The following is a 17,257-nucleotide window of genomic DNA, read 5'->3' as shown; positions in this document are numbered from 1 at the left end:
GCCTGGTGGGCCTCCCCAGGGCACCGTGTCCCCCAGGGTTCTCTTGGGGCCCACAGCACCCTGGTGCCCTCGTGCCCCATGTCCCCTGGTGTGCTGTGGTACCCAGTGCACCCTAGAGCTCCGTTTCCCCCAGTGCTCCTTGCAGTCCAGTGCCTCCCCAGTGCACTCCCTGGCACTCAGTGCACCCTCGCTGTCCTCGCTGGGCTCTGCTGCCCGCAGGGTGCCCCTGGTGTCCCTGATGTCCCTCAGTGCCAGGTGTTTCTTGGGGCACCCTGCTGCCAGGGGCACCCTATAGCAGCGGGGGGACACCCCGTGTCACCTGGTGTCTGCTGCCTCTCCATGCGCTCTGCTGCCAGCTGTGCCCTGTCACCCGGTGTCCCCCGGTGCAGTCCTGCCGCCGTAGTGCCTGGTGTCCCCTGGTGTGCCCCGGTGCTAGTGCGGTGGGACTGCAAGTCCCCGTGCCTCAGTGCCTGGTGTCCCCTGGTATGCGCCATCGCCCAGTGTCCGCCGGTGTCCCCTGGTGCCGGTGCGCCAGGACTGCAAGTCCCGGCGCCGGCTGCTGTGGCAGGACTGCAGGTCCCGGTGCTCTAGTGCCCGGTGTGCCGCGGAACGCCCCGTCTCCCGCTGTCCCGCGGTGTGCCTTGTCGCCTAGTGTTCCTAGTGCCCCGTATCCCCTGGTGACGCCCCGTTCCCCGGTGTCCCTCGGTGACGCCCCGTTCCCCGCTGTCCCCGGTGCCCCGCGGCGCGCCCTCCGTCCCGCTGCCCCCGCCTCGCCCCGGTGCCGGTGCGGCGGGACTGCAAGTCCCGTCAAGCCGCGGGCGGGCGGCGCGTCCAATGGGGCTCGGGGGGCGGTGCGGCCGGTCGCTGCCTCCGCCGCCGCCCGGTGCCGCGGCGCAGAGAGCCCCGGAGCGGCCGCGCGGCGCCGGCCCCGCAGCCCGGCTCTGAGCCGCCCGCCCGGCCCGGCCCGCCCCGCCGCGCCCCGCCGCCCTCAATGAGGTTCTTCCGACTCACCTTCAAGTGCTTCGTGGATTGCTTCTGAGCCCCCCCCCACGGCCACGGAGCCGCCCCCGACCCGCCCCCGCTCCCCGGCCCCCCGCGACATGCCCCCCGTCCCCGCCGACACGGCCGCCCCGCAGCCGCCCGCCGCCCCGCGACGCGACGCCGCCGCCGCCACCGCTGCCCCCGCCGCTGCCCCCGCGGGGTCCGGTAAGCGGGGAGCGCTGGGGAGGGATGAGGTGGGGGGTTGAGGGGGGGGACCACGGCCACGCGCGACCGCGGCGCGCCCCCTCCCGCCGCCGCGGGGTGAGTCACCGCTCTGCATTGTGACGTCACGCGCCGGCCTGACATCTGACGTCACGCCCCCACGCGCGGAGAGGGGTCACGCGCGTCGGGTCCCCCGCGCCTCCCCCCCCCTCCGCGCCCCCACGGGCGCGCGTGACGGCAGCGTGGGCCCCCCCCTGTCTCGGCAGAGGGCCGCGGGGAGGCGGAGGGCGCAGAGCCCCCCGCGGCGGGCGAGGAGCGGGCGGTGACGGCGCCGCTGGTGGGACCCCCCGGCCCCCCGAAAGCGGCCGCCCCCGAGCGGGAGACGTGGACCCGGCAGATGGATTTCATCATGTCCTGCGTGGGTTTTGCCGTGGGGCTGGGCAACGTCTGGCGCTTCCCCTACCTGTGCTACAAGAATGGCGGAGGTGAGCCCCGTGCCTGCCCCACGGAGTGAGGGAGTGCCCCACGGGGCGTGGGAGCACCCTGCTTTCCACCCCATAGTGTGTATGGGGGTCACCCCACAGTGGGCCAGCCCACCCTGCACCTCCCGGGGGCAAGGGGCCGTCTGAGGGGGCTCGTGGGCCACCCCACGGGTGTCTGGTGTCACCCACCGGGGTGGGGGTCCACGGGGAGCCCCTCGCCGCCTGCCCGCCCTGACCTACATCGGCAGCGCGGCGAGGGGAGGGCGCAGAGGCGCTTTCGCCATTCGCTGCGCCCGGGCGGGTGGTGCAGGGAGGGAAGGGGGGGCCCGGGGGGGGGGCGGCGGCGGCTGAGCCTGCCCCGTGTCCCCCCCCCGGTCCCAGGCGTCTTCCTCATCCCCTACCTGCTCATCGTCTTCGTGGGCGGCATCCCCGTCTTCTTCCTGGAGGTGGCCCTGGGGCAGTTCATGAAGCAGGGGGGCATTGCCGCCTGGAACATCGCCCCCCTCTTCAAGGGTAACGCCACGCCCTGCCTGCACCCTGCCTGTACCCTGCCCGCGCCCTGCTCGTGGCCCCTTGCACCCTGCTCGTGGCCCCTGGCACCCTGCACCCTGCCTGGAGGCCCCCGGCGCCCTGCGCAGGTCTGGCAGCACCCTGCCCACGCCCTGCCTGCTCCCGTGCACCTTGCCCGCGTCCCACTGCTACCCTGCACCCCGGCCAAGGGTGGCAGCTGCCTGCGCCCGTGCCCCGTGGCACCCTGTGCTGCCCTGCCCGGCCCCACCTGCCCCCGTGGCTCCTTGCCTACGTGCTGCCGGCTTCCCTGCCTGCTGCCGGCTTCCCCGGGGGCTGCTGTCCTGCCGGCTTCCCTGTGCTGTGCCCCACCAGCTCCCCCCTGTCCAGTGCCATGCTGCCGGCTGTCCCCACCCCGTCCTGCCTGGGGCTGCCAGCTCCCCCTGTCCCGTCCCCACCAGCTCCTCTCTGTCCTACCCTGGGCTGCCAGCTCCCTGCGTCCCCACCAGCACCCCATGTCCTGCCCCATCCCTGCCAGCACTCCCCATCCCACCCCAGGCTGCCGGTTTCCCCACCCCGTCGGGCTGCCGGGTGCCCGTGGGCTCTGATCTCCCCGTGTCGCAGGTCTGGGCCTGGCCTCCATGGTGATCGTCTTCTTCTGCAACTCCTACTACATCATGATCCTGGTGTGGGGGCTCTTCTACCTGGTGCACTCGCTGACGGACACCCTGCCCTGGGCCACCTGCGGCCACGCCTGGAACACCGAGCAGTGCACCGAGCTCTTCCACCTCGAGCTCTGCCACAACGGCAGCACCAACGCCAGCGATGGCACTGGGTCCTTCAACCTCAGCTGCGCCGACCTGGCCAACAAGCGCTCACCCGTCATTGAGTTTTGGGAGTGAGTGTGGGGACCGGGGGGGCCTCACCCAGGGCCGGGGGGGTCGTGCCAGCACTCAGCACGGCCCCGCTCTGCAGGAACAAGGTGCTGCGGCTCTCGGGGGACCTCAGCGAGCCGGGGGAGATGAACTGGCAGATGATCCTCTGCTTGGTCACCACCTGGGTCGTCGTCTACTTCTGCATCTGGAAGGGCGTCAAGTCGACCGGGAAGGTGACGCTGGCTGGGGGGGGACACGCATCAGGGCCACCGGCACGCAGGGACGGGACTGCAGCACACGGCACTGCCGGCTCCTGCCCTCCTGTGCCGCAGCCCACAGGGGTGCAAGACCCCCTGTCCCACATCTGTCTGGGAGGTGCCACCAGCCGCTGGGGATGTCCCCGAGCCCTAGTCCCGCTGGGACACCTGTGACACATGACGAAGAGCCCTGGCCCAGGGCGTCTCACCAGCACCCACTCCTCTGCAGATTGTCTACTTCACGGCACTCTTCCCCTACGTCGTCCTCATCCTGCTGCTGGTCCACGGGGTGACGCTGCCCGGGGCGCTGGGTGGCATCGTCTACTACCTGAAACCCGACTGGTCCAAGCTGGCCGAGGCACAGGTGAGGGCGGCAGGGAGGGCAGGAGGGGGCTGGTGCTGGACACCCTCCCAGCACCCTTCCCGCCCCCTGACGCCCTCCCTCGCACCCCAGGTCTGGATCGATGCCGGCACCCAGATCTTCTTCTCCTATGCCATCGGGCTGGGTGCCCTGACCGCGCTGGGCAGCTACAACCGCTTCCACAACAACTGCTACAGGTAGGGCTGTGCCAGCCGCGGGCCATCCCCCCCGGTGTGTCCCCTGGCGTCCCCCCGGCACCCCCTGACCCGCTCTGCCTGCAGGGACGCCTACATCCTGGCCGTGATCAACAGCTCCACCAGCTTCTTTGCCGGCTTCGTCGTCTTCTCTGTGCTGGGCTTCATGGCTTCCGAGCAAGGCGTAGACATCTCCAAGGTGGCTGAGTCCGGTGAGTGCCCGGTGGTGGGTGCCCACTGGCACTGTGTCCCCCCTGGGGTGGCACCACTGACCCCACTCTCCTGCAGGCCCCGGGCTGGCTTTCATCGCTTACCCCAAAGCCGTGACGCTGATGCCCTTGTCCCCGCTCTGGGCCACGCTCTTCTTCTTCATGCTCCTCGTGCTGGGGCTGGACAGCCAGGTGCAGCGGCGGACAGGGGGACGGGGATGGGGAGGGGACGACGTGGCACGTCCCTGCTGAGCCCCGCTCTCTGCTGCAGTTTGTCGGCGTGGAGGGTTTCATCACGGGCATCCTGGACCTGTTCCCCCAGCCGGGGGCTGGCTCGCTGCGTCGCGAGCTCACCGCTGCGCTCTGCTGCGTCGTCTGCTGCCTCATCGACCTCTCCATGGTCACGCAGGTGGGGGATGCGGCAGGGACACCGGACCCCACACCGGGCACCCGCGCCTGCCCCTGGGATGTCACCTCCCACCGGGGCACCAGCATGGGGTGGGAGCTCCCTAGGGCTGCTGCACCCAGGGCAGCGGGGGTGCCCGTGGTGTGGGGGTGCCTGTAGCTGTGGAGGTCCCCATGCCATGGGGGGGGGCCGTGGCCATGGGGGGTGCCCGTCATCATGGGGGGGCTGTGGGAGCACAGGGCAGGCAGGGTGTCTGTGCCAGGTGGGGCACCGGTGCTGGCAAGGCTGTGCCTGTGCTGGTGTGGAGGCACCTGTGCCAGCGCGGGGCAGCCGGCACAGCCCCAGTGACGTGCGGTGCCGTCCTGGCAGGGCGGCATGTACGTGTTTCAGCTCTTTGACAACTACTCGGCCAGCGGGATCACACTGCTGTGGCAGGCTTTCTGGGAGTGCGTGGTCATTGCCTGGGTCTACGGTGAGGCCAGGGGGACACGGGGGGGACACAAGGGGACATGGGTGCCCCGCAGGGCCTGGCTGATGCCCTTCTTCCCGCAGGTGCCGACCGCTTCATGGACGACGTGGCCCGCATGATCGGCTACCGGCCCCTGCCCTTCATGAAGTGGTGCTGGGCTGTGGTGACGCCGCTGGTCTGCGTGGTGAGCGGGGTCGCCCCGCGTGGGGACACGCGTGTGCTCGCTGTGCTTGCTGTGCCCACTGCCCCAGCCCCGTGCCGTGGGCACCGGGCTCCCCCAGGCGGCTGCTTGGGGCACGGCAGCCACGGGGTGACACGCGTGTCAGGGCCATGGGGTGACACGCCTGGGGGGTCTGGGGCTGCCAGCCCCCTGCCCCACGGGACCTCACCTCCCTCTCTCCACCCAGGGCATCTTCGTGTTCCACGTGGTGAACTACAAGCCGCTGACCTACAACAAGACGTACGTGTACCCGTGGTGGGGGGAAGCCATCGGCTGGGTCCTGGCGCTCTCCTCCATGCTCTGCATCCCCTGCACCGTCCTCTACAAGCTCCTGCGCTGCAAAGGCTCCCTGCGCGAGGTGAGGGTGGCGCGGCGGGGGCCCTACTGCCTCCGTCCCCATCTCAGCCATCCTTGTCCCTGTCTCCCTCCCAGTCCCACTCCTATCCCCATTCAAATCCCCGCACTGTCCACATTGCCGTCTCAGTCCCATCCCCATCCAAACCCTGTCCCCGTCCCCATCCCAGTCTCACTCCCAACCTGACCTGAATCCCATCCTTCCTCACATCACTGTCTCAGTCCCATCCCCACCCACATCCCAGCCCTGTCCCCATCCCTACCACTCTCACTCCCAGCCAAATCCTGTCTCTGTCCCCATCACTGTCTCAATCCCGTCCCCATCTCATCCCTCTCCCCATTTAATCCTTGTCCCTCTCTCAATCCCATTTCAATCCCTTCACCATCCTAGTCTCACCCTCATCCCCATCCAAGTCCCATTCCTGTCCCCATTGCTCTCACTCCCATCCCAATCCTGTCCCTGTTCCCATTGCTGTCTCACTCCCAACCTCACCCGAATCCCATCCTCGCTGACATCGCTGTCTTAATCCTGTCACCGTCTCAGTCCCATCCCCGTCCCCATCTCATCCCTGTCCCCATGCAATCCCTCTCCCTCTTTCAATCCCATTTCAGTCCCGTCCCAGTCTCACCTCCATCCCCCTCCAAATCCCATCCCTGTCCCCACCTCAGTCCCGTGCCCACCCCATCCCCGTGCGCCGGGGGGATGCACTGTGCCGGGTCCAGGCAGTCCCCAGTGCTGCCGTCCCTGGGTGCTGACGCAGTGTCCCCGCAGCGCTGGCAGCTCCTGACCACTCCGATCTGGGGCCACCACCACCTGGAGTACCTGACGCCCGAGGCAGAAGCCAAGCTCCTGGCCCCGGAGCCCCCCAAGGAGAAGGCGACGCTCTTCGAGACTGTGATCTGAGCGTGGGGAGGGTCGCGCTGCTCCCGCCCGCCATAGCAATAATGCCAGCACCGCCTCCCACCCACGCTGCCCCGTGCCCCCCACGCCCCCCCGGCCCGCCGGCCTCGCCGCAGGAGGGGGGTGCATGACTGCAAGGCGGGGGTTGCTGGGGGGCCGTGGGGCCGGGGCTGCCGCGGGGAGCAGGAGGGGTCCCCGGCGCGGGGGAGCGCAGCAGCCCGGGGGGCCGGCGGGGAGGCTGCGGGCCGGGGGAGCGAGCGGGACAGCCCTTCCCCGGCCCCCACCCGCGGCCCCCACGGCCTCCCGCTCACTAACCGCTTCCTGTAGCGTTTGTCTGGTGTAACCCCGACCGCCCCGACATCTGGCAATAAACTGGGAGACCCTGGCAGCCCCGGCACCGCGGGCAGGGGAAGGGGGGCACCGGGAGCGGGCAGCTGGGGGAGCAAGATGTAGGGTGGCACCTGCCTGCGGGGGAGAGGGGCTAGGGGGGGACAGGGCTCAGGGATGCTGGGACATCTGGGTTCCTCTCTTGGGGTGGCTGGGGGGGGACAGGCTGCGGGAGCAGCAGGGTCTCCGTCCCCCTCCATGGCAGGATGCGGGTGCCCGCAGGCTGCGCCAGCCCCGGGTTCCCCTGTGGGACTGGGGCACCCCGTGCAGCCAGGGCTGGCCCCACTCCCGGGCCCCACGCCGGCCCCAAGGGGCAGGTTTCAGCCCAGAGGCACTGGGGGTCCTGGCTGTCACCAGCCCAGAGCGGTGGGTCGGGGACCAGCCGTACCCCACCAGGAGCTCATGTCAGTTCTGGGGTTCCCTGCTCCCTGCACTGTGGGGCTGGGGACGAGGGGATGAGGCAGCCCCTGGGCACGCAACCGGGAGAAGCCAGAGGCTCAACCTGCCCCAGACCCCTCGAGCTGCCTGAGCCCGGCCCCAGCGGGGTGCCAGCCGGGGGGTGCACGTGCCCTGTGCCCAGCACCAGCAGCTCCTGGGGGCCAGCTCCGATCTGTGCCGTGGGGACCTGAACGGTGCCCGAGGAAGCCCCCAGCACGCAGTGCTCAGGGTGGCTGCCAGCCGTTCCCATGCCCTGGCCGGGCATCATTGTCCCGCTGTGCCCAGCGCTGGCACCCATCACCCTCCAGCAGCGCTGTGGCCACCCTGGGTGGTCCGTGGCCGTCCTGCCCGTGGAGAGATAAGGCGGGAGAAGTGCCACCACCTGCCCTGGCCATCCTTGGGCATGGGGCTGTGGCAGCGGTGCCATGTCAGGGGGGCCGTGTCCTGCGCCTGGGGCAACCGGGGTGCCGGCGGGACTTGTCTTGGGGCGCCGGCTCGCCCCACCACGATACCCTCTCACCCCGCTGGGACGAGCCGGCAGTTCCTGCCCCACCGGCAACACACACCATAATTAGTGCGGGCAGGGCGGAAGCATCAGTGATAATTGGCGGTGACTCGTTAGCACTGGAGCGCCGCATGCCCAGGGCGCGGCAGGACTTTCCGGCATGGCTGGTCTGCGGGGCCGGCTGGCATCCCGGTGTGCCGGCTGTTGCGCGGCCGCGCGGGGCCTGGCTGGCTCCCCGCCACCGGAGCGGGGCTGGGTCTGGGCGCGGGCGCGGGGGCGAGCACCGTCATTGCCTTCACTTCGTGCCGCAGCACGCCCCAGCCTCACCACCCCCTCGTAAAAGGCACGGCCGCGGGCTGGTGTCGGGGCACTGCCAGCACAGACGGTGAGAGAGCAGGGACCGGGCACAGGTGGGCAAAGGCGGGGCAGAGGGCAGGGGAGGAAAGGGGGTGACAGGGGGCCCCTTTGCTGGGGAGGCTTTCCCCACAGGTTTCCCGTAGTGCCCACGCAACCCCACACGAGGGGACTTGACACGCGCTGTGCCCTCACAGGGGCAGGCGCCCGCGGCACCATGAACCGGATCACGGTGTACGAGCGTGCCAACTTTGAGGGGCTGAGCCGGGAGTTCACCTGTGACGTGCCTGACCTGCATGAGCTGGATTTTGGGGACTGCATCGCCTCCCTGAAGGTGGTGGGGCAGCCCTGGATCGCCTACACGGACCCCAAGTATGAGGGGGAGCCGCACGCCTTCGAGGAGGGTGAATACCCCTCCGTGGAGCGGCCCAACAGCTTCTCGGCGCTGCGCCTCGTGCACCATGACCTGGGGGACCCCCAGATCACCCTCTACGAGCGCCCCAACTTCCAAGGTGCCTGCAAGGTGGTGATGGAGGAGACCAACTTGGCGTACGGGTACTTCAACGACCGGGTGGCCTCCCACGTGGTGCAGCGAGGTGTCTGGCTGCTCTACCAGCACCCTGGCCGGGGCGGCTGGCACTGCCTGGCATGGCCCGGTGAGCGTCTCGCTGACTACAAAGCAGACCTGAACTTCCAGGCTCGGTTGTCCCACCTGCGCCCGCTGCGGCCCGGGCAGCCGCTGGTCTCGGCGCGTCTCCTCTGGGAGCAGAAGCGGGTGGAGGCGGAGCGGGAGGTGCTGGTGGATGAGATCGAGGGGGTGAACGAGACGGAGTCGGAGCAGGTGCTGGCGGCCAGCAGCAGCCGGGAGTACGGCACCACGCTCTGGCAGAGCTTCCACTTCAGCAACGCCACCAGCCTCAAAGCCGGGCTCTCCTTCACGCTGACCGTGGAAGCCTCCAACATCTTCACGGTGCAGAAAGGGCGCAGTGAATCCAGCACCCGCCGGGAACGTGTGGAGGTGCAGCTGCCGGCTAAGATCCCCCCACGCACGGTGCTCAGCATCCAGGTCTTGCGGAAGGAGGTGACGCTCTCCGTCCCGGTCCTGCTCACCATCACCCAGAATGAAGCCGTCCGCACGGAGATGGGCGAGTACCGCAGCGTCTCGGGTACCAACATCAGTGCCCGCTATAGCTTGAAGCCTCTGCCGGCTGCAGGCAGGCAGCAGACAGCCACTGAGGGGACAGTGCCGGTGCCCGGCACCGGGATGGAGCTATAGTCCCCAGCTCTGTCCCCTCAGTGGTGTGGGACCCCTGGGGACACCCACGCTGCCTGCCCGCGGAGAAGCCAAGACCCGCCTTGCCTGGCCGCGTCGGGCGGCTCCCGCTGGCAGGACGTGACGGTGCCTCGTCCCGCCGGGTGTTGCCAATAAACCCCCCTTCCCCAACCGCTCGGGTCTGCTGCTGCTGGGGCCGGGGTGGGAGCGGGCTGAGGGGGGGACACCAGGCTGGGGGAGCAAGGGGGACCAGGCTGGGCTCCTCCAGGCTGGAGGAGCTGGGGGGACACCAGGCTGGGGTAGCTGGGGAGACACGGGGTTGGGGGAGCTGGGGGGACACAGGGCTGAGGGAGTCAGGGTACACTGGGCTTGGGGGGACAATGGCCTGGGGCAGCCAGGGGGACACTGGGCTGCTGGGGGGACACTAGGCTGGGGGACCAGGGGGGACACTGGGCTGGGGGAGCCAGGGGACCAGACTGAGGGGGGAACACCAGGCTGGAGGAGCTGGAGGGACACTGGGGTGGGGGAGCAGGGGGACACTGGGCTGGGGGGGGGAAACCAGGCTGGGGGGCCAGGGGAGAGCAGGCTGAGGGAGCCAGGGTACACTGGGCTTGGGGGGACAACGGCCTGGGACAGCCCGGGGGACGCTGGGCTGCTGGGCGGACACCAGGCTGGGGGAGCAGGGGGACACCAGGTTGGGGGGGACACACCAGACCGGAGGAGCTGTGGGGGACACAGGGGTAGGGGAGCAGGGGGACACTGGGCTGCTGGGGAGACACCGGGCTAGGGGAGCTGTGGGGACATAGGGGCAGGGGAGCAGGGGGTACAGCGGGCCGGCCTGACCCCGCACGCACCGGGCTGGGGGGACACGCACCGGGCTGGGGGAGCCGAGGGCACAGTGGGACGGCCTGGCCCCGCACACACCGGGCTGGGGCAGCCACCGCGGCCCCCCGCCCGGCCCCTAGGCACGTGTGTCCCCACGGGCACGTCGCGGGGACGGTCCTCGGGGGAAGGCGGGGACACACACGGGGACACGGGTGGGGCGAGACCACTGGCGGGGCTACGGAGCCGGCGGGCTCACGGCGGGATACGGGTGCCGGCCGGGGCGGGCTACGGCGGCCGCGGCAGGACAGAGGCCCGCGGGGCGGTGGGCGCCCGGAGGGGCGGGGCGAGGGGGCGGGCCCTGTCACAGTCCCGCCCCCATGTCCGCCTCCAGCCACGCCCCCCACGTGGCTCCCGCCGCCGCCGGTCTCTTTAAATGATGCAACCGGCCGCAGACTTGGCCCCGCCCCCTGCGCGCCTATTCGCGGAGCCGGCGCTGAGCTCCCCTATCCCATTGGCAGAGGCGGGCCTCTCTCACTGACGATTGGCTCGACCTGTGCCAGTGACACGCCCTCCCCGCCCTGATTAGCTGGTCGCGGCTCCGCCCCCCGGGCGGGCGGTGGCGGCGGCAGCAGCATGGCGGCGGCGGCGGCGGCGGGGGCCATGGCGGCGGAGGAGGCGGAGGAGGCGCTGGGGCTCTTCACCGGCATCGGCCTCAGCGAGGCCAAGGCGCGCGAGACGTTGCGGAACGGGGCGCTCAGCGCGCTGCTCCGCCGGGCCGTGCTGCAGGTGCGCCCGCCGCCGGCCCCCACCCTGCTCCCTCGGTTCCCCGGTCCCCGGTGCGGCGGTGTCACCCCCCGGGACCCCGCCCCCTCCCCGGGACCCCCTCCCGGCCCCGCCTCCTCCCGGCCCCGCCGAGCGGCCTCGGCCCTTGACATCCCCCGCCCCGCCCCGGGGCCGCCGGTTCGCCGGGGCTCAGCCCCGGACCGGCCCTGACGCTTCCCCGGGGTGGCGGCAGGCTCGGAGCGCGTTGGGCCCGGCCCTGGACAAAGCCACCGGGACGCTACTGTACAACGCGGCCGCCCGCCTCAGGGACCCGAAGCACCTCGGCTTCCTCGTCGGCTACATCGCCCGCAGGGAGATCCTCACCGACCTGCAGCTCAGCGGTACCGTGCGGCCCCGGGACCCGCCCCCCGGCCCCGGCGGGGAGGGAGGGCCCCGGTCCTCACCCCCCCTCTGTCCCCAGCCGCCCTGGAGTACGTGAGGAGCCACCCCCTGGAGCCCCTGGACGCGGCGGACTTCGAGCGGGCCTGCGGCGTGGGGGTGTGCGTCACCCCCGAGCAGATCGAGGAGGCGGTGAGTGGGGCTGTGGCCCTGCCTGCCCCGCGGGGACGGTGTGGGGGACGCTGGACAGGACAGGCTGGGCTGGCAGCCCCTGGCGTCACGCTCCCTGCCTGCCTCGCTCACCCATGCGTCCCTGTCCCGCTCCCCAGGTGGAGGCCGTGATCAGCGAGCACCGAGCAGAGCTGCTGGCGGAGCGCTACCGCTTCAACATGGGGCTGCTGATGGGTGAGTGTGGGGCACCGGGGCAGCCCCTGCCTGGCACTCCTGCTCCCCTGGATCCTGAGAGCCAGCCCTTTGCCCTGGGCTGCCCCGGCCCCGGCTGCCGCATCGCTGTGCCGCAGCCCACCCGACGCAGGGGAGACGTCCTGCCGTGTCCCCCGCGCGGGCAGGGCTGCGGATGGCCTGTGGTGCCCTGTGCCAGGGACAGCCCTGCGGCAAGGACCGCCTTTAGCCACTGGTTGTGGCATCCTGCGTCAGCAGCCCTGGCTGAAGCCCCCTGGGCTGGGCTGTGCCCCTCGCCCACGGGGTGCCCTGTCTGCAGGGGAGGCGCGGAGCCGGCTGCGGTGGGCGGACGGGAAGACCATCAAGAACGAGGTGGACCTGCAGGTTGGTGCGAGGGCGGTGGGTCAGGCACTACTTGGGGTGGTGTCCCTGGTCAGTGCCGTACCCAGTGTGGGACCTGCTGGCTTGTCCCATGGGAGGGCCTGGCGCTGGGGACAGCCTGCCCTGGGTAGGTGCAGTCAGGGTGAGGGGGGTGACGGCTGGACAGGGCCACCTCCAGGCTTTGGGGCACCCGGAGCCTTTTCTACTCCTGTCTGTGTCTCTCTTCTCCAGGTGCTGCATTTGCTGGGGCCAAAGACAGAAGCTGACCTGGAAAAGAAGCCAAAGGTGAGGAGGAGGGGGAGGCTGGGAACAGGGATGGTATTTCCCTGCTGCGTGTGCGGGCAGGATCCCAAATAGCTGCTCTGGGCCCAGCTGCCACCATGGGCACGGGTCTGAGGGAGCGCTGGGGCAGCAGGCTGGGCCGGGAGGGAAGGTGCGTGCTGGGGCTGGGCACTCAGGATGCTGTGCTGGTCCCTGCAGGCTGCAAAGGCCCGGCCAGCCCCAGCAGAGAAGCAGAAGGCGGCTGTGGTGGAGAACGGTAAGAGACTGTCCTCCTGCGGGCAGCTTCCCCAGCCCTTCGGGTCCCAGCCAGGACCTGCCTCCGAGCTGGGCCCCAGGAGCTGTGGTGAGGTCCCTGCTCAGCCCCGTCTCTCCCTGCAGGCGAGGTGGGCACGGAGACGCAGTCACTGCTGGAGCAGCTGCGAGGAGAAGCCCTCAAGTTCCACAAGCCGGGTGAGTGCGAGGAGCCACTGCCGTGTGCGGGGCCGCTCCACCGGCTCTGTGCCTGGCCCCAGCTCTCCGTGCTGCAGGGGACTGGCCTGTCCCTGTGTCCTTCCCTGCTGGCTGCTGGGCTTGACTTGGTTTGGGCAGTGCTGCAGCCCTGAGCATCCTCTGCCCGCAGGAGAGAACTACAAGACGGAGGGCTACGTGGTGACGCCCAACACCATGGCTTTGCTGAAGCAGCACCTGGCAATCACGGGTGGGCAGGTGAGGCCACGTCCCCCAGCCCAGCGGTTCCCTGCGAGGGCAGCACTGCTATGCCAGGCTCCAGCTGGGTGGGTGGGTGTGGTGGCGGGGGGGACACACAGCTCACCAGGGGCACGGCCAGAGGCAGCACGCATGTGGCACCAGGGGCTCTGTGGGATCGTCAGGGGCTCATGTCAATGCCCCCGCTGTAAGGGAGGGGGAGAGCCTTCTGCCAAAGGACAGACGTGTCCCCTTTTCCCCCCTGCAGGTGCGGACACGGTTCCCTCCTGAGCCCAATGGGATCCTGCACATCGGCCACGCCAAGGCCATCAACTTCAACTTTGGCTATGCCAAGGTGAGAAGCACCAAGCCCCGCTGCCAGCTCGCCCTGGCCCCTGCCTCCCCCTGCTGCTTGGCCACTGGCCTGGCCCTGCGGTCCCTCAGGGAGCGGCTGCTCACTGTCCCCCCATCCCCAGGCCAATGGTGGCGTGTGCTTCCTGCGCTATGACGACACCAACCCCGAGAAGGAGGAGGAGAAGTACTTCACGGCCATCCGGGAGATGGTGGAGTGGCTGGGTACGGCTCGGGCTGGGGAGCGCAGGATCAGGCCAGGCGCTGCTGGGGACATCAAGGCAGGTGCAGGTCCTGCTGCCGGGCCCTGGGGGTGCCTCCAACCCGCGCTGTTTCCCCCATCCCCACAGGCTACCAGCCCTATGCAGTGACCCACGCATCAGATTACTTTGACCAGCTCTACACCTGGGCCCTGGAGCTGATCCGCAGGTGAGCGTGCTGGGGCAGTATGGATGCGCCGGGGCGGTGCGGATGTCCTGTGCTGTGGCCGGGGCTCCCCCTCGCCCAGGGGATGGGCCACTCGCATCTGGTGTTTCCCCTCCATAGGGACCAGGCGTACGTCTGCCATCAGAAGGTCGAGGAGATCAAGGGCCACAACCCGCCACCCTCACCGTGGCGGGACCGGCCCGTGGAGGAGTCACTCCTGCTCTTTGAGGTACTCCTGGCTGGGGGAAGGCACTGCGTGCCCGTGGGGTCCGGGTCCGTGGCTCAACCAACAGCTTCCCCCCCCTCCACAGGACATGCGAAAGGGCAAGTTTGGGGAAGGGGAGGCCACGCTGCGGATGAAGCTGGTGATGGAGGATGGGAAGATGGACCCCGTCGCCTACCGTGTCAAGTTCACTCCGCACCACCGCACTGGGGACAAGTGGTAGGGAGGGTCTGCAACGTCCTGGCACACGTGGTGGGAGTGGGTCTGCGTCTCCTGGGAGTGGGGAGGTGTCGGGAGGGGAGCAGCACCGGGCTTTGGCCCGGGGCTGACTGCGTCTGCCTTGCAGGTGCATCTACCCCACGTATGACTACACACACTGCCTCTGCGACTCCATCGAGCACATCACGCACTCCCTCTGCACCAAGGAGTTCCAGGCCAGGTGAGCACCATGCACGGCACGGCCCAGGGCTGAGCCGGATCTGGCAGGGCAAGCTCTGTGGGGGAGCAGCTGGCCGCGTCCCGGTGGCTGCCGAAGTGCTGGGGGACAGCGTGTCTGTGGGGCTGTGGGCGGGCGTGAGGCTGAGCCGGGCTGTGCCTGTGCCTCCCTCGCAGGCGCTCCTCCTACTTCTGGCTATGCAACGCGCTGGATGTCTACTGCCCCGTGCAGTGGGAGTACGGGCGCCTGAACCTGCTCTACACCGTCGTTTCCAAGAGGAAGATCATCCGGCTGGTGGAGACGGGTGCCGTGAGGTAGGAGCGGGGGCAGCAGCCAGGGTGGGTCTTGCCCAGGGCACGCCTGGCTGTAACACTGGTGTTTTCTCAGGGACTGGGATGACCCACGGCTCTTCACGCTGACAGCCCTGCGCCGGCGAGGCTTCCCCCCTGAGGCCATCAACAACTTTTGTGCCCGGGTAGGTGCCGGGGACAGGATGGGACGGGACAGGTGAATGCGTCCCCCGGCTGGCGTGGTGACAGCAGGCTGTCCTGCAGGTCGGTGTGACAGTGGCCCAGGTGACGATGGAGCCGCATCTGCTGGAGGCGTGTGCGCGGGAGGTGCTGAACGAGCAGGCACCCCGTGCCATGGCCGTCCTGGAGCCCCTCAAGGTCACCATCACCAACTTCCCTGCCCCAAAGGTGAGACTGCCGCGAGCTGGGGTGGGAGTGGGGTTCCCCAAGGTCAGCGTTCACCCCCTCCTTCTCCCCAGGCGCTCGAGGTCCTTGTGCCCAACTTTCCAGCTGATGAGAGCCGGGGTTTTCACAAAGTGCCCTTCCAGCCCACCGTCTACATCGAGGAGACGGACTTCAGGGAGGTGAGCCAAGCCCACTGGGCCATATTGCCTTGCTCTCGGAAGCTATGGCTCGGGCAGCGGGAGCCTGGCAGCGCTGGTGCTGCTCGGGGCACAGGTGGGTGTCAGGCACCCGACTGTGACTCCCAGACGTGCCAGCAGCTCTGGGCACCGGGGAAATGCCCACTGCCTTCAGCCTGGTCGGGATGTGTCCAACCAATGGTGCCCACACCTGGCCTGCGCGCTGGGGAACGTCCCGCAGCAACATGGAAGTTCAAACAGCCCCGGTGCACCGATCCCTGGGACGGCAGGAGTGGGTGGGGGGACACAGTCATGGGGACAGAGAGTCATGCTGGAGGGGGGACCCACTGCCCATGCTGGGACCCCTCATGCAGCCATGAACTCTCTTGCAGGAGGTGGACAAGGGCTACAAGCGCCTGGCCCCCGGGCAGCCGGTGGGGCTGCGCCACGCTGGCTATGTCATCGCCGTCCAGAATATCATCAAGGTGGGTGGCTCTGGGCACTGGTGACACGAGGTTGGGCCGTGAGATGTCAGGACATGGCCATGCCCCACCAGGGAAGGTCAGCGATGGTTATCTCAGGCTGGGCGCTGTGGGCACAGCGTGGGTGCAGGCTGCCTGTGTGGCAGCTCCCTGCCAGCCCTGTGCCTCGCACAGCGGTGAGCAAGGCGGCCCCGAGTTGGGGGGGCTGGCGGTTCGGCCCTAGGGCTGCCCTGTGGGATGGGGCTGCTGCCTGACTGCTGCCTGGTGGCTCAGCTCGTCTCCTCTCCCCAAGGACACCAGCGGGCACGTGATCGAGCTGGAGGTGACTTGCACCAAGTCAGACGTGGCAGAGAAGCCCAAAGCCTTCATCCACTGGGTGTCAGAGCCGCTGGCGTGTGAAGTGCGGCTCTACGAGCGGCTGTGAGTACCCGGCTGCCCACAGAGGCGCGGGCGCAAGCTCAGCGGTGCTGGAGCAGCAGCGTGGCTGTGCACCAGCAGGCTCTGCTGGGGTCTGCCCGGCTCCTTGGAGGGGAAGATGCTGGTGTGGGGTCCCATGAGGGGGGTCCTGGCGGCTTTGGGATGAGACTGTTTCATGCAGGTTTTTGCACAAAAATCCCGAGGACCCATCGGAGGTGCCTGGTGGCTTTCTGAGCGACCTCAACCCTGTGAGTAGTGGCAGGAACTGGGGTTACGGACCCAGGGGGAGCTGGGGACCTCCTGCACCTACACCTGAGGCACCCACTTCCATGTGACCCCTACCCCTCCCTGGGCAGGGCCCTCCCAGGGGGGAAAGGGGCTGGGAGGAGCTGGGCTGTGGAGCGGGGCAAAGGGGCTGGGGGCACCGGCTGAGCTGCCTCCCCCTGCCAGGACTCCCTGCGCGTGATCCGCAACGCCCTGGTCGACAGCTCTGTCCTCTCCGCCCGGCCCTTTGACAAGTTCCAGTTTGAGCGACTGGGCTACTTCTCTGTGGATCCCGACAGCGAGGAGGGGAAGGTGAGCCCTGGGGAGGGGGCTGTGGGGCTCCCCCTGCCCGCTGTGGGGCCGTGGGGCTCAGCGCTGACCCTCTGCCTCTCCCCAGATGGTGTTTAACCGGACGGTGACGCTGAAGGAGGACCCCGGCAAGGCCTGAGGGACCCGCTGCTGCTGCCCCGCCGTGGTGCTGCTTCCCCGGGGGTCCCTGCGCACCCCCAGCACCGCCGTGCCTTGGCGCAGGCCCCCGGGGTGCCCCACAGCATCGCCTCAATAAATGGAGCATCCCAGCCCTGTCCCCGCGCTGTCTCTGCCTCCTGTCCCCCAGCTCAGCCTTGGGGTGCTGGGATGGGGGGGTCTCCCCTGTCC

At 69.6% G+C, this 17,257-nt stretch overlaps 3 protein-coding genes across 4 annotated transcripts; all 3 read left to right on the top strand.

The window, feature by feature from the left end:
• The first annotated feature begins 1,487 nt into the window (after window positions 1-1,487).
• Window positions 1,488-6,826, top strand: SLC6A8 (solute carrier family 6 member 8). 2 transcript variants are annotated; one of them, XM_075158779.1, is made up of 13 exons: window positions 1,488-1,688; window positions 2,067-2,198; window positions 2,817-3,090; window positions 3,168-3,300; window positions 3,554-3,688; window positions 3,779-3,882; window positions 3,967-4,091; window positions 4,168-4,280; window positions 4,360-4,497; window positions 4,864-4,966; window positions 5,047-5,147; window positions 5,371-5,541; window positions 6,310-6,826. In XM_075158779.1, exons 1-13 carry the CDS (start codon window positions 1,601-1,603, stop codon window positions 6,439-6,441), a joined length of 1,749 nt encoding a protein of 582 aa, XP_075014880.1. In that variant the 5' UTR covers window positions 1,488-1,600; the 3' UTR covers window positions 6,442-6,826. The 2 variants fall into 2 exon arrangements, with proteins under 2 accessions (XP_075014880.1, XP_075014879.1); XM_075158778.1 differs by lacking the exons at window positions 4,168-4,280; window positions 4,864-4,966 and having other exon boundaries at window positions 1,516-1,688.
• A 117-nt stretch (window positions 6,827-6,943) lies between these two features.
• LOC142086152 (epidermal differentiation-specific protein-like) lies at window positions 6,944-9,558 on the top strand. The gene has a single exon (XM_075158780.1). It carries the CDS (start codon window positions 8,340-8,342, stop codon window positions 9,396-9,398), a length of 1,059 nt encoding a protein of 352 aa, XP_075014881.1. The 5' UTR covers window positions 6,944-8,339; the 3' UTR covers window positions 9,399-9,558.
• Window positions 9,559-10,841: 1,283 nt separating this feature from the next.
• QARS1 (glutaminyl-tRNA synthetase 1) lies at window positions 10,842-17,178 on the top strand. Its single transcript, XM_075158764.1, has 24 exons — window positions 10,842-11,006; window positions 11,236-11,383; window positions 11,464-11,573; window positions 11,711-11,786; window positions 12,103-12,167; window positions 12,396-12,449; window positions 12,645-12,702; window positions 12,825-12,896; window positions 13,066-13,151; window positions 13,399-13,485; window positions 13,607-13,706; window positions 13,832-13,910; window positions 14,028-14,136; window positions 14,219-14,349; window positions 14,477-14,569; window positions 14,743-14,880; window positions 14,954-15,041; window positions 15,121-15,264; window positions 15,336-15,440; window positions 15,830-15,922; window positions 16,212-16,339; window positions 16,518-16,584; window positions 16,787-16,912; window positions 16,998-17,178. The coding sequence occupies exons 1-24, from the start codon at window positions 10,854-10,856 to the stop codon at window positions 17,046-17,048; spliced, it is 2,361 nt and encodes a 786-aa protein (XP_075014865.1). The 5' UTR covers window positions 10,842-10,853; the 3' UTR covers window positions 17,049-17,178.
• Window positions 17,179-17,257: the final 79 nt, after the last annotated feature.

Source organism: Calonectris borealis, chromosome 10 (assembly GCF_964195595.1).
Source record: "Calonectris borealis chromosome 10, bCalBor7.hap1.2, whole genome shotgun sequence".
Classification (NCBI taxonomy): domain Eukaryota; kingdom Metazoa; phylum Chordata; class Aves; order Procellariiformes; family Procellariidae; genus Calonectris; species Calonectris borealis.
Note: the sequence above shows the minus strand (reverse complement) of the source record. Positions and strands in the feature narration are given on the sequence as shown.

Coding starts and splice junctions, on each gene's coding strand:
- SLC6A8 (XM_075158779.1), top strand. CDS start 1,601: ATGGATTTCATCATGTCCTGCGTGGGTTTTGCCGTGGGGCTGGGCAAC. Junction 3,689..3,778: donor CCAAGCTGGCCGAGGCACAG/GTGAGGGCGGCA, acceptor CTCGCACCCCAG/GTCTGGATCGATGCCGGCAC. Junction 4,281..4,359: donor TGCTGGGGCTGGACAGCCAG/GTGCAGCGGCGG, acceptor TCTCTGCTGCAG/TTTGTCGGCGTGGAGGGTTT.
- LOC142086152 (XM_075158780.1), top strand. CDS start 8,340: ATGAACCGGATCACGGTGTACGAGCGTGCCAACTTTGAGGGGCTGAGC.
- QARS1 (XM_075158764.1), top strand. CDS start 10,854: ATGGCGGCGGCGGCGGCGGCGGGGGCCATGGCGGCGGAGGAGGCGGAG. Junction 14,881..14,953: donor GTGGAGACGGGTGCCGTGAG/GTAGGAGCGGGG, acceptor GTGTTTTCTCAG/GGACTGGGATGACCCACGGC. Junction 15,923..16,211: donor CCGTCCAGAATATCATCAAG/GTGGGTGGCTCT, acceptor CCTCTCCCCAAG/GACACCAGCGGGCACGTGAT.